Source organism: Xenopus laevis, chromosome 8S, assembly GCF_017654675.1.
Source record: "Xenopus laevis strain J_2021 chromosome 8S, Xenopus_laevis_v10.1, whole genome shotgun sequence".
In the NCBI taxonomy this organism is placed as follows: Eukaryota; Metazoa; Chordata; class Amphibia; order Anura; family Pipidae; genus Xenopus; species Xenopus laevis.
Window position 1 is genome coordinate 28,103,853 of NC_054386.1, and position 24,524 is coordinate 28,128,376.

At 41.8% G+C, this 24,524-nt stretch overlaps 1 protein-coding gene across 3 annotated transcripts; it reads left to right on the plus strand.

The window, feature by feature from the left end:
* Positions 1–3,921: 3,921 nt before the first annotated feature.
* On the plus strand, positions 3,922–14,768 carry zbtb34.S (zinc finger and BTB domain containing 34 S homeolog). 3 transcript variants are annotated; one of them, XM_041574511.1, is made up of 2 exons: positions 3,922–4,115; positions 10,932–14,768. In XM_041574511.1, exon 2 carries the CDS (start codon positions 10,952–10,954, stop codon positions 12,422–12,424), a length of 1,473 nt encoding a protein of 490 aa, XP_041430445.1. In that variant the 5' UTR covers positions 3,922–4,115; positions 10,932–10,951; the 3' UTR covers positions 12,425–14,768. The 3 variants fall into 3 exon arrangements, with proteins under 3 accessions (XP_041430445.1, XP_018088047.1, XP_018088048.1); XM_018232558.2 differs by having other exon boundaries at positions 3,924–4,111; XM_018232559.2 differs by lacking the exon at positions 3,922–4,115 and adding an exon at positions 4,241–4,328.
* The last annotated feature ends 9,756 nt before the right edge of the window (positions 14,769–24,524 follow it).

Sequence of the window (24,524 nt, forward strand, 5' to 3'; positions counted from 1 at the left end):
ACATTTCCACAGACAGTATGTTTAATACTTCTGCATAGAATCTCCATGGTGTATGACTCCTCTACACGGTCCTCTTGTACCTTAAAGTTTAACATTTCCAACAGGCCATTATGTGGCCTACAGTATCCGCACCATACATTTTTTTGCCTATAATGTTTTAAAACCAGAACCATATTTCAAATATTAAAATATGGCAACTCCTACTCATAAGAATCAATACAAATATACAGAGAAGGAATGCTCTGGGCACACAATAAGCTATACCCTCATACTGTACTGTCTACTCTAAGGGAATCAATATGGCACTTCCTCCCATATGTGAAACTAAATGCCTTGAAGGATCGACCTAGACTTCATGCCTCCTGAATTATTGTGGTTCAATTCCTCACTGTGGCCACAAGTTATCTTGATATTCACAACGGATCTTTGAGTTTTGTTACTGAAGCAACAGACCACAGCTGCCCTACTTGCTTGAATGAGAAGCTGCAAGAAAAGAAAACTGTAGTTTTTTGCCACTTTTTAGACCAAGCAGTTGATTTATGCTGTTATCCCACCCCCATCTCAGCCACTGCAACCAATTGTCTCCTTATAGCTTAGATTTCCAGTATTCAACTCATACAGAGGGCTAGAGGAGCAATGAGAACCTTGTTGTCTCTTTCAAGGTCATACTAAGGCCTAAAGTAAAAACATTCACTGAGATTTCAATAACAGCCCCCACAGACAACATACAGCCCCCCAATAACATTTCCACAGACATTATGTTTAATACTTCTGCATAGAATACCCATGGTGTATGACTCCCCTACACGGTCCTCTTGTAGCTTAACAAAGTTTAACATTTCCAACAGGCCATTATGTGACCTACAGTATCCGCACCATACATTTCTTTGCCTATAATTTTTCTAAACCAGGACCAGGGGCGTAACTACAGAGGAAGCAGGCCCAGCGGTTGCAGGGGGGCCCAGGCAGTATAGGGGCCCCATGAGGACCTAATTCATATACAATTTCAATAAATATTGGTCAAACATTTCAATCTCTAGACATTTTGGGGGCTGAAAAATAATTTGCTGTGGGGCCCAGTGATATCTAGTTACGCCACTGACCAGGACCATATTTCAAATATTACAATATGGCAACTCCCACTTCCCATATGTATAAATACAAATATACAGAGAAGGAATGTTCTGGGCACACAATAAGCTATACCCTCATACTGTACTGTCTAAGGCACATGTATAAAAACCCCTGCTTATAATCAAGTCCCATATCATAGTCTGTTGTAGCCATCAAGTTATTTAGAGATTCTTGTTACTAAATGAAAGAAGTGACAAGTAATTAGTGCAGTGAAGCAATGGGTGTAATTAAGACTGATTGATTCATATTGGCGCAGGAAGCTTTCAGCCCACAGCTAAATAAGCAAAAGGTAAAACAAGTTTATGGGCTAAACAAAAGGTAAAGTAAGGACTTTGTCTCATTCTGGCAAAGTTGCCCAATAAATCCCATTCTCACCCAATCTCACCTATTTCTGTACAGTGATTTGGAGGGGCACAAAGCAAATACCCCCTGGCCCTCTGGAAGGGTTAGACTTCACTGTTTCTACTGAAAACATCCCATTTAAAGGGAGTCCAACTCACTCGCCCTCTGCACAGTTGTCACAACTCATATTTGCCAAGAAAGACCCTGAATTCTTATATGCTTTGAAAACAGCCAAGATATTAGTGTCAGTTTCCAAACAGGTTGCATAGGATGTTTTGGAGAATCAACATCCACACCCTGAGCCTGGCTTTGTTGTGCAGGGAAGGCATTTCTGAGAGTTTTCAGAGAAAGCTAAAATCACCCTGGGGTGCCCCCAAACTCTCCCACACTCCTAGGGTAGAGGCAATCCTATAACTTCACTGGGCAGTGATGGTTCTAGGGCAGAGCTCTTACTGTGGACCTGACAATTAATAAAACCTGGGAGTTGTAGGGCCACAAACCCCACAAAATGAGAGCTCTGCAGTCCTGAGAATGTGTTACAAACAATAGAGAACTAATCAGTGCTTCTCAGCATGGAAATAGCCTCCCTTTTACCTGAAATGCCATGACAATACTATTTTTAAACCTGAAAGACTGGTTGCATTGTACTATGGAGGTACAGATTCATACAAATAAACATGTATTCTGCATTCCCACGAGGAGTGTGTACTGTTTGTAACCTGGTGTGAACCTGCAGCCACACCATAAAAACATGCTGTTATTCTACAAGGAATCCAGACAATCAGGATCCACCAACTGGTCCATTTGCCAAGGCAAATAAGTAATGAAGATCTCCCATCTCTGAAATGTTCCCTGCCTAGGGCTGGTGTATGCTACTGATTGTATAACAGCTCCATGTTTCACTCCTGCTGAGTAAATTTGCCTCTCAGATAGAGCAGGGATCCCCAAGCTTGTGAATCCATGAGCAGCATTCAGAAGAGAAAGGAGTTGGGGAGCAACACAAGCACAACAATGTTCTTGGGGTGCCAGATAAGTACTGTGATTGGCCATTTGGTGGGCCTTATGTGGATTGTCAATGTACATTGAGGCTTTGTTTGACAGTGCTCCTGGTTTTTATACAATTACACTTGCCTCCAAGCCTGGAATTAAAAAATAGGCACCTGCTTTGAGGCCACTGGGAGCAACATCCAAGGGGATGTTGCACACGAGCTACTGGTTGGGGATCACTGAGATAGAGCATGCTGCCACAGCTCTTGTTATACAGATAGCTAGAATCTCAGCTGCAATGAAGCAGGGCAGGACTGCTGCTTCCAATCGGGATCAGATAGGATCTGTGCAGCTACTGGGACAGAATGCTCTGTTATACAGATTACCTCCCAACTGTCCCGTTTTTAGAGGGACAGTCCCTCTTTTGACAGCTCAACCTGCAGTCCATCATTTGTACTGGAAAGTCCCGTTTTTCTCTGCCCTGATCAGCCAGAAAAAGAAACAAAGTTTTATAACTTAATTGGCTTTTGGCAGAGAGCCCAGAACAGCCACCAGGTGCACTTGGAAACTTTTGTAACAATTTCAGATAAGCAATTAATAACTGTAACAATATAAGATAACAGGTCCCTTGGGAAAAGTTATACTCAAACCATAAAGGGCAATTCACTTTCATTATAACACCTGAACTGGCACTTATATAACAGTGTAACTAACTGTAACCCACAGCACCTTAATATCCCATTTAGACTGTAAGCCCTACGGGGTAGGGTCCTCTAGCCTTTTGTTTCCTTGACACTGAGCACTTAATCTGTATTGTAATTATATTTTTTATATTTATATGAATTGTATTTCTAATTATGCACTTATTGTTACTTTTTATTCCAATGACCCCTTGTTTGTTACTACTAATTTATTGTTTTGCTGTACAGTGCTTTGCCCTCAAGGAGCGCTATACAAATAAAAATATACGTTAGCAAAACTGTAATAGCTGAAAAAAATCACAGAAATGTGTTCAAACTTTCATAACCTGCCAAATTTGGTAAAATGAACATGGTAATTATGGGGGTATGGACACAAAATGGGCGTGGTCAAATTTTTACGGCCTACGTGTGCCAACTTTTTTGTCCCTCTTTTTGTTTCCAAATGTTAGGAGGTATGCAGATAGGTAGAATCTCAGCTGCCATAAAGCAGGGCAGGACTGCTGCTTCCAGTTAGTATGATCCTCCCACACTCTACCCCACCAGTTAGCACAGATTTCAGCACAGCCCTGTACAGTGCATTTCCGATAAATCCCTATATAAATGGGAATGTTTGGGGGGGAATGAAGATCCACCACAGCACAAATGACACTGCTACCAGTTATAGTACACTGTCTTTTTGTTGTTTTCTCAATAAAGTTTTCATTGTACAAAAAAAAGTTCGGGAAAAGGTGGCGTGTGGGTACACCGACGTATCAGCGGAGCGCAGCCAGATGGGAGGTGCTAGAGTGAGAGAGTGCGACCCGGAAGTGTCTACTGGGCGAGGCCTTAGAGCGTTTCCGGCAGCTGAGGAGGCCGGAGCTGGGGAGAAGAGCGGGGTTAGGCCCAGGCAGCGGCCCGAGCTGGTACCTGAAGCGATGTGAGGAGAGAAGTGGTTCATTGTTACCGGGGTAGGTGAGAGAAGGAGGAAAGGGAGCGGGTTTCGCCTGAGTGGAGAGAGTGCGTCGGTGTTTCCCGCGGGTTACATCCCGCCTTCTGTCCTGCCAGGGGTGTGGGGGGAGGTGTAGTGCGAGGGGCCGCGGGTAGGGGGCAGTCTGGGCTCAGGGGCACTTACACGCGACACAATATGGGACAGGGGAGAGTGAGCACGTTACCAGCCACAGGGCAGTAAGTGAGGTTTTCCCTGTTGTCTGCGCCCTGCTTCATTATATTTCTGCTGTTGGGGACCTTGTATCCGGCCTGTGCAGTTTGGGGCTTTGAGGGCTCCTGTGCTAAAACTTCAGGTTAACAGGCACCGACCTGTGCTGCGCTTTTATGCTGCTGGGTGGGCTCTCTGCTATAATTTGGGGAACTCTCAGGGGTTCGGGGTGGCTGGTCCCTCTCTTAGAAGTTTAGGGCCCCAGCCTAATGTTCTCAGGTGTTTTACTCTCATTATTGGGGGGCCCAGTTCCGCTCTGCTTTAGCTATAGGGGTGCAGGCCTGTCATGTGCTGGTCGCCTGTTGCCTTTTCCTTGATTTGGACAGAATATGACTTTTTTTGTGAGCTGCCAGTTTGGCCAATTTCATGCCTTGGGGGAACTTTTACTTTGTCGTTGGGGGGGAGCCGTCCTTTACTGGGGTGTCTGCATTGGGGTGCCTTTTGTGTATATTTAGCAGTCGTGGGCTGATCATCTCAGTTCGTCTGTTTGGGGGATACAATACTTTAAATCTTGGGCGGTTCTTATATTTCAACTACTTTTTGTTTGTTATGGTTGTCATAAAAGTGAGGTTTTTTTTGTAGGGGTGCCGCGCTGGAGATGTCCTTTCCAGGGATTTGGGGGTACCCTAAGCAGAAAACACAATCATCTTCCTTAATCAGTCCCCTCATTGGGTTGACATGGGCTCTCCTGATTTAACTGATTTGATGGGAGTTGTTTATCATGTCTGTTTCTGGGGTGTGCCATTTTTTGGTAGATCCCGATGTATCTTTTGGGCACCCCTGTTCTAGAATGTGGAGACTTGCCCTGTTCTCTGTTAAGTCCATGGGGAATTCAACTGCACAGTTTTCTAGTGTCTCTGCTCATATGGGGTCAGGGATAATCCTGTGCCAATGTTTGGGGAACTTGTCCAGTGTTTGGGTGGGGTCCCCCCTGCTATTGCTAAAGAACTTAACATTTTGCATGGTTCTTCTATTAGTTTTGTGGGCTGCCCTACACTTTTGTATTGCTGTTAGAAGGCTGGCGCTTCAAGTGTACATTAGCTCTAATTTAAGATGGTGTGTTTTGGCATTTTCAGGGCACAGTCTCAAACCCCCTGGGTCACACTCCTACTGTCCTGTTTACTACCCGTCTCTAGTAGGTGTATGGTGGGACCAAGAGCGATCCTGGCCCCTCCAGCGCCTGAGGCAGCAGCAGTTGCTGCCCCCCCTCCCCCGGAAATTCGCTCTTAAAGTACAAGGAGCAGCATTTTTGCTGCCCCTGGTACCTAGTGGGGCCTCAACTTGCCTCATTGGCGAAGCACCCCTGGGTGGGACATAGTCAGGTTTTACAATCGGGGTTTACAATCTGGATACTAGAGTACAATATGATGCTAAACACCCCATCCCAAAGTGTAACTGATGTGATTGTTGGTATAATCCACCCACAAAACCTATAATAACACTAGGGAATGATTTGGCTTTCATAACGAATATGTTGATTATCCAGTGGGTGAAATGGGTGTTGAACCGCATGTTTGGGGTGATCTGCATTAGGTGCAGCCTAGGATCTCGGTGGTATATTTGCATATGTATTTGTATTGTCTGGTGCTTGATGTTATCAGCAATGACACTCCTAGAACTGGTATCACAGGGACGCCTTGTGCTTATAGAGTGATAAACTGGGGTTCTCTAGCCACCCTCTGCCCTCACACTGGTTCTCTCCTGTTCCTACAGACGTACATTCTCCTACAGATGACTCTCAGCATAGAGTAGGACTAATCGCCAGCTATATGCCCTTTGTGCCGGCTCTGCCTGCTCATGCCCTGAAGCCATTCTGCCACCTGGCTCAGAGCAACTTTGTGGGGGGCATTACTCTTGGTGATGGTGAACTACAACACTGTTTATGGAGCTGCCCTGCCACCGGGCAATAATGCATATTGAGCCTTTCTGTAGCATTGCCCTTCAATATTATGACTGGCAGCAGTCGTTCAGCTTGGTCTATATGTATATGTGTGGGCTTCAGTGTGGATATAGGTATGTGACTTGAGATGGGGGGACATGCTAACGTCTGATTTAGTTCCTCTGCTCCCCAGGGACGTTTGTTGGCTTCTCTCAGTGTAGAGGTCAGGACTGTGAGAGCTGCTTCTGATTAGCATTGAGGTTCACTGGGCAACCATTATTAGCACCTTGCTTTGCTGGAGCTTCAGCAATTCCACAATGCTTGTGTGTGTTCTCCCCATGTCTGCAAAGGTTTCCTCCAACATCCCACCCCAAGGCAAACAGGCAGGTAAATTGTCCCCTGAGAAAACAGATTGTCCATAATGTGATGTAAAAAAAAAGAAACTAAAATAACTGCCCTGTCACTAGACATAGCATTTTCTCTCCTAGAACCTTATTTGTTTCAGCTCCATAGGACTATGGCCTCAGCCGCTCTACATTTCACATGCAGTGTAAATAGGAGCTGCAGCCATTTTTGGCCCCCATATTGGGTGAAAAGATTAAATCAAATTTGCATCTCGTGGGTGTCGTCAGTAATTAATTTACTTTCTATTTTAGTGGCTTGGAACTCTGGAAAGCTCACCACCACCCCACTTATCAGAATCTGCCTTTTCATTCTCACGGCAGGAGCAAACGAGTGACTTGTATGTAACCCGGCAGCTAACCGACCCACAAATTATATAAATGGCCCCTTACTGCTGAACTTCCCCTCTCTGTACCAGGTGTTACACATACAGCTCAATCATTCGCACCCCCGGCTGGGCGCAGCTTAGCTTTATCTGCCAACTCTACTTGTTGCACCCAAAATATTTGGTGGTAAATCATGAATATTATTTATATCTACATTATACATAACTTACTGTGATATAGAAAATTCCTTCTCTCTATATTTGTATTTATACATATGGGAGGAGGGAGGTGCTATATTGATTCCCTTAGACCAGTGATCCCCAACCAGTAGCTCGTGAGCAACATGTTGCTCTCCAACCCCTTGGATGTTGCTCTCAGTGTCCTCAAAGCAAGTGCTTATTTTTTAATTCCAGGATTGGAAGCAAGTTTTAATTGCTTAAAAACTAAGTATAGAGACAAGTAGGCTGCCAGTCCACATAGGGGCTACCAAATAACCAATTACATCCCATTTTTTGGCACCCCAATGGGACTGTTCATGCTTGTGTTGCTCCCCAACTGATTTTTTAATTTGAATGTGGCTCACGGGTAAAAAAAGGTTGGGGACCCCTGCCTTAGACAGTACAGTATGAGGGTATAGCTTATTGTGTGTCCAGAACATTCCTTCTCTGTATATTTGTATTTATACATATGGGAGGAGTTGCCATGTTGATTCCTTTAGACAGTACAGTATGAGGGTATAGGTTATTGTGTGCTCAGAACACAATCTCTCGTTTTTATTTATTTATACAGATAAAAGGAGGGAGGTGCCATATTGATTCCCGTACATTCCTGGGCAAACAGCAGGCAGCTAGGCTGGAGTATATAATGGTCATATATAGCTGGGAGGTTATTACCTAATTCTGCAAACATTGCTTCTTTTTTCTTTTTTTACAAAGGTGCTGGCCCTTTAAGTAGACAGAATTCCAGAGCTCTGACAAGTTGTAACTAGCAAAGATGGAACCCAGCAGCCCCCATACTACATATGCTGACTCTATTATGGTTTTGTGCATTTAGGTCAGCCCTGACTTGCTCTTTCCATGCAGTGGGCCAATAAATTGACATACTATATGTTTGTGGGCCAGATTATTTCAGCATGTTGATGTCATACACATCGGCCTGTCTGGCCCATCGGGATGCAGAGGGTCCTAAAATACTATAAAGGGCCACGTCTGTCCATTGTGCTTCTAGTTGGGAAGCTGTGGTGTAGGTTATGGCATATATTAGTGCAATAATATTGTTATTTTGTATTATAATTTACAGCATTTGAACACATTGTAGCAGACACAGCAGATTCTGACTCTTGCAACATTGTAGCAGTCCTTTCCCCTTTAGTTCAGTCAATTCGCAGTGCGAAACCCAGTGAGAATGAGGAATCAATGGATATTGGGAAGTTTTATCAGGAGTCAGGCAGCAGTTCAGAGAAAGGGACAGACACAATGACAGTTACACAGAACTATAAACCCAGTGAGAATGAATGGATATTGGAGTCACAGGCAGCAGTGCAGAGAAGAAAACGAGGAATGGATGAATATTGGGGAGCTCCTTGGAGTTATGTCTTGTTGCTTGACTTCCCCTTTAAGTACAGAAGCACATACTGCTGGTTGTGAATGTAGCTTTGCCCCTTGCTGGTGTCAAGTAATCTGCTGTACAGCCATTATCATTATTATTATCTTTATTGCCCCTGCCCATGGGAGATAAAGATCTTGTTTTTTCAGGCACAGCCTGTGCTCGTATATACTGTACATTTTATTGGAACAGCTGTGTGCTTTGTTCTCCTTATCAACCTGGATGGCATCTTCTTATTTCCATTATATACTCCAGCCTAGCTGTCTGCCCTCATTCTGTACTGTAAGGGAAGTCTAAGGGAATCAATAGGGCACCTCCTTCCTCCCATATGTATAAATACAAATATACAGAGAAGGAATGTTTTGGGGACAGAATAAGCTGTACCCTTATACAGTATTGTCTAAGCAAATCAATATGGCACCTCCTTCCTCCCATATGTATAAATACAAATATACAGAGAAGGAATGTTTTGGGGACAGAATAAGCTATACCCTCATACTGTACTGTCTAAAGGAATCAATATGGTACCTCCTTCCTCCCATATGTATAAATACAAATATACAGAGAAGGAATGTTTTGGGGACAGAATAAGCTATACCCTCATACTGTACTGTCTAAAGGAATCAATATGGTACCTCCTTCCTCCCATATGTATAAATACAAATATACAGAGAAGGGATGTTCTTGGCACAGAATATGCAATGACTCCCTTTCCTCCTCTAAACAGAGACACTTTCCACTTGCACCTGATAAAAACTACCCGTTGTTCCTTAGATTTATGGATTGAGTTGGGGTCAGAGTTTTATCCATCTTTTTTTGCTCGGAAGGGAGACTTTGTTCTCCAGTGGAAACATGAGCATATGAAGTTGTCATTTAAGATCTATAAAATTGCATTAATGCAGTGAGAATTGTTGGAATGTAAATGAGGCACAGCAGCTCCATGAATATCAATTGCCTGTTTAAGAAGAGGATTAAAATTTGGAGCAATCTATTTTCCTTTTATAGGAATTTCACCATCAAACCTACAGCCCCTCTGCTCCTGTCCGTCCACAGGCCAGGGGTGCTCTGGGCCCTTTATGGAATTGTCTTTTTTTTCTTTAAACTCATTCTTTGCTGTGACCCTTATTGTTCATACTAGTAGTGTATGTTTTGTAACCCTGAAACTTTAGCAGGGTGACTGTTACCCCAATGTTTCTATATATCAGTAACCTTGTTATGAGCGAAGGGGGCCCAGTCTGAAGGCCAGTTAGGGAGAGATTTGGGGTGAGTGCTTATTTGTGCTTTGGGTACCCCTGGAACTATAGCAGGCTGACTGTTTCTCTATATCTGCGCCCTTGTTATGAGCTAAGGGGGCCCAAGAATAAGTGCAAAAACGGGCAGCAAATCTCCATCATTTACCAAGTATTGATATAAATGTATTCAGTGTGTTTGCTTAACATGATCTGTACATTGACATTTGAATACTGGGCAATGAGATCTTGAATAAACAGTTCTCCCAATGCAAACGGCACAGGATTGTTTAACGTAACATGAACAAGAAACACGGCCGAAAGGTTCTGTTTAGCTATAAAATGTTACCCAAAAACCCTGGGTTGTGTCCATACGTTTCTCGGCTGGAGGTCGTTCAACCAGAGAATCCAACTGAAAAATGTAATGGAAATGAGCCATACATTTATTTTTCAAACAAATCTAATAGTTGGCTTGTGTATTATATAGCAACAGAAGAATTGGTCAAAGAAAGGCTTATTTTGACAGTTTTATTTTTTCACCTTGAATTGACAGGCGACATACACCAGCTAAATTATGGATACAGGATCTTTCTGGATATTGGATTATATATAATCAAACAGGCAGTGTGTAATTAGTGAAGCCAGGCTTGAGAATAGAGTCAAGGGAAGCCCAGACGGACAGAGCAGAACACAGGGCTGCAGCTGCACTTTTTGGAAATTCTCCAATATTATTTATATTTCTGCCTGTTTATCTGGCATTATACAGCAGCACAAACACTGCCTGGCATTTCGTGGCACCAGAAGCCAGTGACACAGCCAGATGCAGATTCCCTTAACCACGAGGCAGAGCAAGAACAAATCCAGCCTGATAAAGCAATCTCTTCTGCAATGATGGGTCTTTCTCATGAGTGTTCATATTATATATTGTCTAATGTTCTTTATAAATGTGAAATGATTGACTAGAATTTGTGGCAGCCGTTGGTTTTATTGTGTGATCTATAGAGGAAACGTTAGGCTTATGCAAATGGTGGTTTTCCCCTGGTTTGTGCAAGGATATTGCTGTAAGGTTTATCTGCCTTTTGCAACCCACATTTTTTGATGGTTGTTTTGTTTTTTTTTCTTGAATTTCAGTTACCTGTGCAGAAGACAACATGGACAGCAACAGCTACATTCAGTTTGATGTGCCGGAGTACAGCAACACTGTTCTGAGCCAACTGAACGAGCTGCGGATGCAAGGGAAACTATGTGACATTGTTGTCCATATTCAGGGCCAGCCGTTCCGAGCACACAAGGCCGTGCTGGCCGCCAGCTCTCCCTACTTCCGAGACCATTCGGCACTAAGTAACATGAGTGGCTTATCTATATCTGTTATCAAGAACCCCAACGTCTTTGAGCAGTTGCTTTCCTTCTGCTACACTGGAAGGATGTCGGTGCAATTAAAGGACGTTGTAAGCTTTCTGACTGCAGCCAGCTTTCTTCAGATGCAGTGCGTCATTGATAAATGCACCCACATACTAGAGACCATTCATTCAAAAATCAGCGTCGTGGAGGTCAACTCTGTACCCGGCGAAGACGGGTTAAACGGTCAGAATGGTGTCAAAGATGACGGCTATTTTGCCAACCCGGTGGAAATATCCCCTCCTTATTGCGGGACAATTCGACAGACTATCATAGGCGGCGATTCCAAGATGGAAGTCATATCAAGTAAGATGCTAAGAAGCCGTTCCCAAGAAGAGGGCCACTCTGATAGAGGAAGCAGCGGTAGTATCTCGGAACATGAGGTTCAGATTGAAGGCGACCCTGACCAAGTAGACATTAGAGATAACCAAATCACTGAGGTTAAAGTAAAAGCTGAGAAATCTGACAGGCCGAGTTGCTCTGATAGCTCTTCTCTTGGCGATGATGGCTACCACACGGAATTGGTTGATGGAGAACAAGTGGTGGCTGTGAATGTAGGTGGCTATGGGTCTGTGTTGCAACACAAATATCCCTATTCACAAGCTGCTTCCCAAACTAGCAACCTGTCAGAGTCCTATGGAAATATAAGTAACTCAAGTCCTTCCAGGTCAATGCTGAACTGTTATCGCGGGGGACGGGCACGGCAGAAGAGAACGTCCAGCGTGCCCGGCGATATACAAAATGTCGTTCAAAGTTCCGAAAATGAAACGGTGGTGAGCACCCCAAGCTACGAGACCAGTCCACGTGAAAGAACTAGCAGAGGCTACTGGCACCCCTACAGCGAAAGACTTATCTGCATCTACTGCGGCAAGACTTTCAACCAAAAGGGAAGCCTCGACCGACACATGCGCCTGCACATGGGAATTACCCCCTTTGTGTGCAAGTACTGCGGGAAGAAATACACACGTAAAGACCAGCTAGAATACCACATACGAGGGCACACAGACGACAAGCCCTTCAAATGCGAGGTGTGCGGCAAATGCTTTCCCTTTCAAGGCACTCTGAATCAACACTTACGGAAAAACCACCCCGCTGTGGCAGAGGTCAAAAGCCGAATTGAGTCGCCCGAGAGAACAGACGTGTACCTGGAGCAGAGTAACGATGCTTCTGAAACAAATATTGACTCAAATGTTGAAATTCATACAGCGTCTACCAGCCCCGAATAACCGTTATGTTGCCACGAGGGGGGCACAGTGTACAAAGCACATACATAACATTAATCAATGCATAGTTTTCCTCTCAGCTTCTTTGGTGATGTCTCTTTCTAACAAAGAGAGCAACTTATCATGATTTTTTGGGGGCAGGGAATGGTTCTTGATAAAATGGAAACTGTATAGGAATTTTGGGAGATACACTAATAATTTAGGTTTCCTTTTAAGTTTTGGCCTTTTTTTTTTTTTTTTTTTCTTTTAAATTGTCCTTTTTGCTTTTTTAAGGAGACAGGGTACTTTTGCACTCCCGAAGAAGCGTTAAAAAAAGGGGGGGGCGGGGTTGGGGAATGTGAAACAATTTGGTGATTTGATACTATTTTAACAAAACTCAAGTTTTTTGTGAGAAATTCTGTATAATGTACAGCTTGAGGATACCTGTACTGCCAAGGTGAAAATGTTGCCTTTACCAATACAAACACCAGGTTATCAAACCTGCACTTAGTGGTCATGGGGTTGGTGCTTCACCGTTTGACAGGTTTTCTAGCTTCATTGTAAACATATCTGTTAATCTTCCGGTTTTATTTTCAGCAATGAAGAGCTGTGCAAGCTCATATTCAATCTTGAGTAGCTGTTAACTCATTTTAAATCTTGGCGGCCATAATGGTACCCACTGCAGATCTTAAATTCAACGCATAGTTCAGATTCTTCTTGATTTTTGACAGTGAAACCATGGTCTGTTTTTATTTTATAGCTCGTCTTCTAGCCTGAGTAGCTGCTGCCTGTTTTAGGATCAGGGGTCATAATGGTGCCCTTTGCATATCTTCATTTTAATGCATGGTACAATTTTGTTGAATTCCGGACAATGAAGACTTGTTCAGCTCTAATTTTGCAACTCTTGCCTGATAAAGGTGTCCTAACTGTGGCCTTGGCAGGTCATCATTTTGTTTTTATAGCTCTTTTGCCCAAAGAAGCTGAAAAAATGGTGGTCAATAGAAATCTCCATGCAGTAATGTTGTAGTGAAAAAGTGAACCGGGTTTGCTTTGGAGTCTGGTTCAGTGCATGGCATCAATTTTAAACGTGAGCAGTAGTCTGCCTTAGTTGCTTCTGTTTAATTGGTTATTTCTTTCTTCTGATTTCTGGTTATTTCTATCCGCTTCACTTTCTACAGTGCTTTGTAATGGTCCTAAAGTGTAAAGGGCTGCGGCAGAGCTAGATTGGGATGACTGCTGCCCTTGCTTGGGCAGTTCCTGTAAGACTGAAACTTATTGGTCTGTAAATTTTAGGCACTGCATACTTTGAGTGATGCACATTTTCCGAAAGCGAACCTTAATACCTCTGCAGCTCTACATACCTGACCCCGATGCCATAACTATACTAGTAGGTAGACATATTGGTTTCTCTCAGTGACGGGAGAGGTAGAAGCTGGAATTTGTGGTGCTGATATTTAATTATAATTTTTATCACAATTTTGTAGGGTTTTCAAGTTCATTTTGTGTGTGTATACATTGCATTTTCTTTTAGGCCCATTAGTCGTTTATTTTGTAGGAAAGGCACCATGTACACCCACATGCTTGGGTGCTTCCTATGCATGGTAACACTGCTTAATGGATTGTACTCTAGCACTATGAAGGAAAAGGGAGCTTTCATTTTTACTGTGCTGAGAATACCTCTTAAAGTCTTTAAAATGGCTAAAATATTGTTCCCTTTTCCCCTCGCATTAAAGCCAACAAGACCTCATGAGAAGCTATTTCAAGACTAACTTTAGTTGCATAACCTAAATTTCCTTTAATCCTCTTTATATTTTCTTGTACATAGCCACTTCCTTTTTTTTTTAAAGATAGATTCGGTGAACCGAATGTCGGATTTTACACTTTTATTGTGGTACTACTTCTGAATTAGGTCTGTACAATGTATAAATGTGAAACCCAAAGGTATTGGAATTTCTTTCCCTAAATGGACCTCTAGTTTCACGGCAGCCCCACTTGCCGCTGCCATATAGTTCCTTGCTCCCGATGAAGTAGATTTTTTTAAAGAATGACAATTTTTGTAATTCTTCGAACATTTTTGATAGAGATTTTAGTTTACCAAAGAGGGAGGAGGTTATTTCAGTCATTTGTTTTGGCTTGTCCCACAAGGAGGCAGACAAGATGCATCAGCTTTTCCACTGTCTGTTTACAGTGGGAAAAAAGCCAGTATAGTTTTATATGAAATTATTTGCATGAACGACGCAGCAGATGTTGATATATTGTTTTATCATGCCTTGGCTATTTCTCTTGGACAAAACGTCAATGATTTAGTCTTTGCCGAGTCCCATGTCAGCCACTGATTTCAAAGTTTAAATACAAGTTCTTTGTTTGCTGTTGGTGTATCTGGCCTTTATTTATGGGTTTCTGTATTGACCTGCAATTCTAGGAAAATCCAAGCCATAAAATGGTGGGGGCGTCGGTTTTGGCAGTTCATTTATTTTTAAGCGGATCCCGGCTGGAGTGACATTCGTCCTTACAAGGCAGTATGTGATGCATGTAAGGGAGGACTAACCGTAATGTTTTAGGCCACAATTTCTAATCTTGTGCCTTGTAAATGAATATGTATCATATATATCTTAACATTCATACATGGGCAAGAGCTAGGGATTCAGATTTATTGAAACAATGAATGTTGCCTCTTCATGGTTTAGTGCCTCTAATGGTGAGGCAGTGCCTTTCCCAAGTGGGCCATGTACTCCGCTGACTGTTAGATACTTGGGACAGCTGAAACTTACAGCCGACCATCAATGGGTCAGGATCTAGAAAGCTGTTTAATGATGTAATGAAGGTTTGCTGTGATAAAAACATTCAAATATTTTAAGTCGCTATTGACTTTTTACTTAAATTTAGCAAATACCATCTATACAAGGGTTCTATTGTTCATTTAATCTTGGCACCTTTCCTGCTTAGATTGTATAGATGCTTTGCATCTTCCATCATTTTTCTTGGTCTCCTCACAAAGGGATCCTGTCATCGGAAAACGTGTTTTTTTCAAAACGCATCAGTTAATAGTGCTACTCCAGCAGAATTCTGCACTGAAATCCATTTCTCAAAAGAGTAAACAGATTTTTTTTTTATTCAATTTTGAAATCTGACATGGGGCTAGACATTTTGTCAATTTCCCAGCTGCCCCCAGTCTTGTGCCTGCACTTAAGAAGAGAAATGCTTTCTGGCAGGCTGCTGTTTTTCCTTCTCAATGTAACTGAATGTGTCTCATGGGACATGGGTTTTTACTATTGAGTGTTGTTCTTAGATCTACCAGGCAGCTGTTATCTAGCTGCTATCTGGTTACCTTCCCATTGTTCTTTTGTTTGGCTGCTGGGGGGGAAAAGGAAGGGGGGTGATATCAATCTAAAGCTGGCCATAGACACATAGAGCGATTCGTACGATTTTCGGATCGTTTGTGGAGAGTGCCGACAGCTTTCGTCCGGCGGAGATCGGTCGTTTGGTCGATCGGTAAGGTTTGATTTTGACCCGACCGATCCCGCTGGAGCCCATTGCACATCGTAATCGGATCGGCCATACGGACGACCATTCAGATTACCCCTGATATAGCCATGCTCGTTAATGGCATATCGGGGAAAAATCCGCTCGTTTGGTGATGTCGCCAAATGAGTGGATCTTTGCGTCTATGGCCACCTTAACTTGCAGTACAGCAGTAAAGAGTGATTGAAGTTTATCAGAGCACAAGTCACATGACTGGGGGCAGCTGGGAAACTGACAATATGTCTAGCCCCATGTCAGATTTCAAAATTGAATATAAAAAAAATCTGTTTGCTCTTTTGAGAAATGGATTTCAGTACAGAATTCTGCTGGAGCAGCACTATTAACTGATTCATTTTGAATTTTTTTTTTTTCCCATGACTATCCCTTTAAGGGGCACAATTTCAGAATCATTCTTTTAAGGAAACAGCAGAGTTTGTAAATGGAAGTGGGTTTGCCAGACAAGCAGGTCATTAACTGGTTCATCCACCAAAATGCTTAACCAAATTTGGATGATGTGTCTGGGCCAATCGAATCATATTTGTAGTGGCTTGGGAGAAGACTGTATGAATGTGTAGATGGGGTCCTCATCCAGTGGGATGCTCTAACCTGGGTTGGAAAGGGGCCCTTACACAGACCAATAAGCTTGTGACCCTGTGTGGAGGGGCAATTGTTATTGGTCGGTGTATGGTCACTTTTAAGGATAATTAGAAGAAGCCTTGAACTGGTTTTCCAGAAAACACAATTGTTTTGAACTTGGCTTAATAACCCTCTTTAGTTTTACTGCAGGTACCAATGCGGCATTCTGGTTGGTGGCCCCATTATGATCTTCTTGCAGTAATGCTCAAAGCTACAGTAGCCACTCTTGCTGTCCATCTCCATGCATTACAGAGTGGCTGAACATCACCCACAGTTGTTGCCTTGAATGCTTAAGCTTGTCAGTGGTAGAGTCTCTCCATCTACTTTTAAAGTGATGTGACCCCTCTCCTCTTCTTCCTCCTCTCCATCTAGGGAAATGTGAAAAGGATGATTCTCTTCTATCCCATCCTATAAATGTTGAATCTGTAACAAGACTGTGAACTTTTTTATTTCTTTATAGCTATAGATTGTGGGTTGTTTTTTTTTTTTTTTTTTAAAAAAAAAACCCTTTCTATAGGGTAAGAATGATCACATCTGTACATAGATAAAGGGTTTTTTTTCTTTGTATTTGCATTTTTAAAGCGATTAAGTTAACATGGCTGCCGTGGTCCGTCACTGGTTACTTGTGGACGGAACAGGAATTGGAAGGTACGATTGGAAGCCATTTCCGCTCGACATTTTTCTCTTCTGTGCGTTAAGATGAAGCCCGCCACTTTAAACTTGCCAAATTTTCATCGCGTTTGCTTCTATTTCTCCATGTCATGGCTGAACTAGAAACAGATAAACCAATTCCAAAGGGCTTGGGGGGAGGGTGGGAAACAAGTCACAAACAAGCTTTACGTAACCCTGGAGGAGGCCAGTATTTTTGGGTTTCATCTTTTTCTTTCTCCAGTGCGAGACCCGTCTGGCTAAGGATTATTAAAAAAGAAAAAGTATTTAATGAAAATAACTTTATATCTCTTGACTGTGATATACTTAGTGTAATTTAATTTTGTTTTCTTAACCGATTTTCTCAAAACCTCCACTGAAAGGGACTCAAAAAAAAAAATATGCAAACCCTTCTCTATTTTCTAAGGGAATTTTCACCCTTGAATGGTGCTTTTTGACTGGTCAGGATTATTTATTAAAGTTTTATATATGAAAGTATTTGGAAAATGTACTTGTAAATCCTTTGTATGACTCTTGGGTTGATAAGACAAATTTCATATTACTCAGCAACTGAACAGCCGTTCAGTACAGCCATTCAGAATGTGTTCTGTTTACCTACTGGGGGCGTTGTTTGGGCCGCTTTGCAACCCCAGGGTGGTGTCAGGCAGAGAAGAGCTATTTTTCCACTCTTTTCAATACCGAATTTGAAGCTTTTCTGCTCATGTCAAACAAAATGGCTTCTCCCAGGTTTGTGAAGGTCACGAGCAGCACCCGCCCATCTTTAATATTTCCATAAATGTTATAGAAAATTAATTTCTACTTATACATAGATATTTGGCTATAAATATGTTTCTTGCAAAATCAGTCTCAGGGGTTTTTTTTTTTTTTTTTTAAATTTTCCTAAATTCCAAATCCTGCACAAAACAATTTGAAACTGACTTTGAACCCAAATTTCTATATTCCAATGAAACACATACATTTACAAAAAATGCACTTTCAACAACTTCATGAATTTGAATTTTGCTCAACTGAACAATTAGGGGGGCAGGTTTACAACACTAGAAATCAAGGTTTTTACCACAACGGCGACTTTTCATATTAGAGTTGCCGAAATGCATGTATATGTAATGTTTCCAAATTCAAACTGGTTTTAGATTTAACTTTTTTCACTTATTGAAAATGATGAGTAGAATTTATTTTCAATAGAAATGGAATTTTATGAATTGTTATAAAAAGTATGAAATCAATTTTTTTTTGAACCTTATATTTGATAAATTTTACATCTCAAATAGCGCCACTATTAAAAATGTAATTTTAAAAATAATTTCATTTTTTTTTATTGTACGAAAGCCCTCATTAGAGCAGGATTTGGCTTCCCCCCCCATAAACTGATTTAAATAAGTTTATAGTTTTCATCTTTTATTTATAGTGGGTTTCACATTGTGATTGAATTAGAATTTTTCTAGGAAATTCCTAGTAAAAAAATAAATAAAAAGCTCAAAGCGTAAAAGCCAATTTATGGCTTAAAATGTTGTCATAGACGGTTTGTGTTTTTGTGTGAAAATGGTAAATTTTTGCACATTCTGAATGGCTTTCTGTGTTACTAACGCCTTCTGGGCCAGCGTCTGCCTGGAAGGGTTTAACTTGCAATATAAACCAGTAACCTCACAACTCCACACTTCAGTATGAAGTAACCAAGCTAGCTAAACAAATGCTGTAACAGACTAATAACTTGCCATTAAGGATTATTTTATAGCATGAATTAAACAAAAATATTTATTCAAATGATATTTTACTCTTGTATTTTTTTTTTTTAGATTTGTGATATGAATTTTCAGTGCTGCTTAATTTTGTTCAGATGACTTTATTGCTTGTAAAACTGCTTTTTTAATGGTTATAAATAAAGTCAATGGGGATTGCTGTTTGTTTGTAAATAAAAATGCTGCTATGGCAACTCTGGATCATTTCTTTCTCCCCCAATTCTGCATTGAAATTATTTCCAGGTCCATTTGGCCGTGGACTAAAGGGATGGTTCTGTGGTCAATGCTGACCACAGAAATACTTATTTGAGTAATTTCAAAGAAAAGTTCTGCAGCTACTTATGTTTGTAAAATGTATTCAGATATGGGAACTGTTTGGATGTGTAGAACGTAAATGACTCCCTGTCTGTTCTGAGCCGAGAGGAGTCCATCTATCATCCTGACGTGTAGAAGGAGCTTCTGGACACCTGCACTGCTGGAAGGCCTGTAGAGCAGAAGTGTTGACCCTTGGCAACGTGATTAAGTTCCTATCTGTTTGATGTATGTTCTCCCTCTCAACTGTGAAATGGTGCTGTTCCATATTTTTTTTTTTGAAAATGTTTCTACTTAGGGAGAAAACTTCCTCTTTAGCAATGTCACCAGTTCCTGCCTTTACAGCTTAGAACTGATCTATCTCCAGGTGGAAGTAGAGTGACGACCATGTAATGTATAGAGTTCCATGTCCCCTCCCTGTACAGTATTCCTAGGCAAAAGTTGTTTCCTAGTTGTATAGATGTAAGAGGACCTCACTATTCTGATTAAAAGTCATAAACCTTGGCAGGGCTTGTTGAATATTAACAGAGGGAACTGTTGACTTGCCAGGAAGCTTCGAAGTCCAACATGGTGCTGGAAGATGCAAGCTCAGCTTTTATTTTTTTTTTTTTTGTAACCTATACATTGCCTGGGACTTGCTCCGTCCGTGCAGCAATATTGTACTTGGCAGTGGAAGCAGATTTTTTTTTTTTTTACTACTATCCTGGCCCCTTCCTCAGGCAGTTGGGTTATTAAATCTAGTCCCATAGCGATGGAGTCACAGAAACCACTGGAGGTGGCAAAAGGAGAAACAACCGAATCCCCAAACACCAGGGTGTCCAACGTTTTCATATTGCCATCCTCATAGCTATTCTTATAGGAAAATAGTAAGAGGTTAAATCACTGGAATAACGCATAACATATTTGAATGGTAGCTGGGAAGAGCCCACCCAACTCAATAACAAAAAAAAATAAATAACCAGACTCAAGAACAATGGAGATGGGTAAAGCTGATCTGCCGAAGTCAGAGTTTTCCTTTGTAAGGGTGTGATACCCAACAGTATTGTGAAATACAGAAGTGGTTGGTGGCAGATGAATTCACAATGGCCAATCATAATAAGCGTCAGATAAGCCTGTAACCTTCCCTACAGTTCTTTAAAGGAGAATTCAACCATTTACTAAAAAAGCCTACCCTACGTAGACTCCCCTCATCCCCCTCCCCCAGCAGGGGAAATGCCCCTAACTTTTTACTTACCAGTTCACGGCAGCCATCTTCTGGTCTTTGGTAATCTGAGACTGAGACCGGAGAAGCGTCACATACAGATATGGAGCAATTTCCCGGTTTGCGGCAATTGCGCATGCAGCTAAATGGACGGAAATTGACGAAAGAAGGCATGAAGACCCGGAAGATGGCTGCCATGAACTGCGATCCCTGAATCTGCATCGAAGGGTAAGTAAAAAGTTAGGGGCATTTCCCTGGTGGGGCAGTTAGGCTGGGTGGGAAGAGGGAGGGGGGTCTATGTAGGGTAGGGGGGTAGGTTTTTTTTTAGTTAACGGTTGAATTCTCCTTTGAGTACTCACTGTAGCCTAACTCCACAGCCCATCCCCTCCAGTACTGGAGTAGGCTCTGCTTTGCAGTAAAACTCTATGACCCTTGACACCATCAGATGTTTTAGCTGAAGACACCACCCACGCTGCCAACACTGTGCCTATTCCCTTAATTTGGGAAAGTCCTGTTGTTCAAACAAGTTCTTTCTCTTATCTATAGCCTTTCCAGATCCATCCTCCTTAAAGGGGTTGTTCACCTTTGAGATAACTTGTAGTATAATGTAATATTATGATATGATGTGATATTCTGAGATAATTTGCAATTTTTCACTTTTTATTATTTTAAGGTTTTTGGTATTTAGCTTTTTATTCAGCAGCTCTTCAATTTGCATTTTAAGCAATCTGGTAATTAGGGCCCAAATTACCCTAGCAACCATGGTTGATTTGAATAAGAGACTGGAAAATGAATAGGAGAGAGTCTGAATAGAAGGATCAGTAATAAAAAGTAACAATAACAATGCATTTTAAGCCTTACAGAGCATTTGTTTTTTTAGAAGGGGACAGCGATGCCCATTTGAAAGCTGCAAAGAGACAAATAACTATAAAACTATATAAAAAAAAAAATAATGAAAACCAATTGAAAAGTTTCTTAGAATTGGTTGTTCTATCTATAACATAATAAAGTTGAACCACCCCTTTAACATTCACAGCGGTAGAAACCAGTCTCTCCACATGGATATTTAAAAGGAACCAGAAATAATCAGAACATTTGCCTTATGCAGTTTAGGCCTGATAGTGGGAGTCATCTCAAATGCTTGGTTCCGTCATGAATGTGTGTGTGATTGGCACTAAAGTTTTGCAAAAGCATTAAGATGTTTGGCCGCCTTCACGTTTTAATTTCCGAATACCTAAATCCCATGTTTCTCTTTGAAAGGACAAAGGGTGCTGAGACTAAAGATTTCCAACCAAAATTCTTTCCAACTGACAACCACCAGAAAGTGTTGCTCACCTACCAAAGCCGAGAGCTTGGACATCCTTCAAAAAAGCCTCAAAACAATTTAATTTAGTTTGGGTTTAGATCCTCTTTGAAAGACTGAGATTTGGTCAGGAATTCCGACTCCAGTTTCATTCTTGGCCATTGTGAACTCTATGACCCCGAATGAGCTGAAGAGCAAACATTATCTCTAGTTTCCTTCTCGGAGGAGCCCCTATCTCATGCAGCCTGTGCCAGGTCCTCGTGTGAGAGGAATGGAGCTGTTTTGTTAGTCTAATGAGAGAGAGAAGCAGGCCAGATGGGAGAAATGCAACAGGAACATGGAAAGATTTTCTTTTTGGTTTTCAGAACGGCAGAAAACTGAGGATGGCTATTAACTTGTTTTTTCCCGTGTGCCAGCTGGTTTGTATAAAGAGAAACAGATTGGGCTGATGGTGAATCTCGGCCCACGAGCGCAGCAGCTGTTGGCAGTTTTGCGTTTCTTTGTAACAGCTGAATGAATTCAACAGAAATAATGTGTGAATTACCTGCAGTTGGGTTCTAGAGCTGATGCTACCTGGAGACATCTGCTCTTTGCTTGAGGTCCCAAACCAGTGGCTCTGTAGGGCAGATGTGCAGTAGACATCTCTGCCAACTGTCTCCATTGGCCTTTTGACTGACCTGAGTGAGCTGCCACATAGGAATAGCCAATGGTTTTTCTTCTTTGGTCTCAGCTCTTCATTCTCTACAGTAGATGTACAATAGACATATTAATGGCTGCTCTACTATAAAAACCTACTCCATGACTTGACCACAACTACGTTCTCCCTTGCCCTGCTGGAGACGCAAAGAAGGTGCCTCACAGTAGTGTTGTAGCCAATAGTTTTTCCTCCAACTGAACACCTTCCAGTTATATTTGCATGGACCTGCTTTGTATACCGTAGAGATGTACAGGGGACATCACAGTGGCCGCTCTACAGTACGACCCTACTACTTTATTCCATCTAAATTCTCCTGACCTGAAGAAGGCACCTTGTAGTCATTTTCCAGCCAGTGTTTTTTTCCTCCTAATGGATGTTTTTCCGTAAAGTCACTGCCATGATTTCTATACAGTAGATGTACAGTATATGTATGTCAGGGGCTTCTTCTCATTGACCTTCTGACGGCCTGAGTTAAATGCCCCATATTCCCTTGGTAGCTGCTATTTTTTTCTCCTAGTGAATCATTTGCCATCAGGTCAAGGCCCTGCTGTGTATACAGTATATGTACAGTAGATTGTTGCAAAAAGACAACTAATTACAAAGTAACCAGCTTGTGCTATTCAGAGCAGGTTATTAATAAATAACTGAACGTCTGTTGGAGCGGGATGTTTATGTACAGAAGCCCCACCAGTTCCAGGAATATATAGATAGGTTGGACCTTTGCCATATGGCTGTTTAATATGTCAGCAGTCGACATGCCCTTGAACTTTTACATTTCACCTCGGGTTACACAGCCACAATGTGACCGAGCCATACCCCAGTAACAGAGTAACATTTCCTACTGAATACTTTCATGTGTCTACTTTTAAAGGGGAAGCAATCCTGAGCCCTGTGGTGCCTGGAAGTGATATGATTTATGTACAGAGGAGCTCAGGTCCCAGCTCGGATTCACGGTAAATAGCAGTTTCCCCAGGTTACACTGTACCCTTGTGCCCCCAGCTGGTGTTCATATATAGGTATCCTGTATCAGCTGAGTTTTCTGATCTCTTCTACTTTCCTAGTTAAATCTGCACCACTTCTGCACTTTACTTCCTGCTGTAAAGTGAGAGAGAGCTGCGGGTACCAGAAAGAAATTCGCATTCAACCACCCCCCACATGCACAACCAGTGGATTTCTCAGAAGTTGCATAAATCTCTTTCTCCAAACTGTATTAGTAAATGTTTAACTCTTTGCCTGCCATGACCCTGTCATCTCAGTACACTGTGCGTGACTTGTAAAAACACAGCTAGGCACAGATCAGAAGGGAAACGTTAAGCTGATGCCAAATATTTTATGATCTGAGCACTAAAAAGGGTTAAAGTGATACTGACTCTAAACAATTATTATTTAAAATATTAATGTACATCAAAAGTTGCCTATAGCTCATGTTGATCGTTTTTCACTGATAGTTCTGCTTTTGTAAATAATTGTCACTTGAAGTTCCTAAACCTGACTGTTTTGCCAACCTGACTGTCCCTTCTCAACCTGTCAGTTAGAGTTTCTCATGCTAACAGACTACTGAAGCTCAAATATGGCAGCCCCCTCATAGACGAACTTGGGGGATCAGATGAGTAATATAAAAGCATCTGTAAATACGTTTTATGGCAAAATTATAAATAGCATGCAAAGACAATATTATGATAGATGTAAAAAAGGTTTAATTTCTGGTGTCAGTATTTTTTTAAAGGTGCATGTTAACCATTATTTTCTTTTCTTTGTGTGCCATGCAACTTTTGGGTTTTTTCAGAACCTCAGCCACAGGGCAGGACTGCTACTTCTAATGTGGATCAGATAGGATCTGTGCAGCCACTGGGACAGAATGCTCTGTTATACAGATAGCTAGAATCTCAGCTGCCATAAAGCAGGACAGGACTGCTGCTTCCAATGGGGATCAGTTAGGATCTGTGCAGCCACTGGGACAGAATGCTCTGTTATACTCTGCAATAGAACAGATTGTTGAAGTGACAATTCTGATGATGATGATATAACAAAAAGAGAAACAAGAG

Excerpts from the sequence above, each read along its gene's own strand:
- zbtb34.S (XM_041574511.1), top strand. The coding sequence starts at position 10,952 with ATGGACAGCAACAGCTACATTCAGTTTGATGTGCCGGAGTACAGCAAC.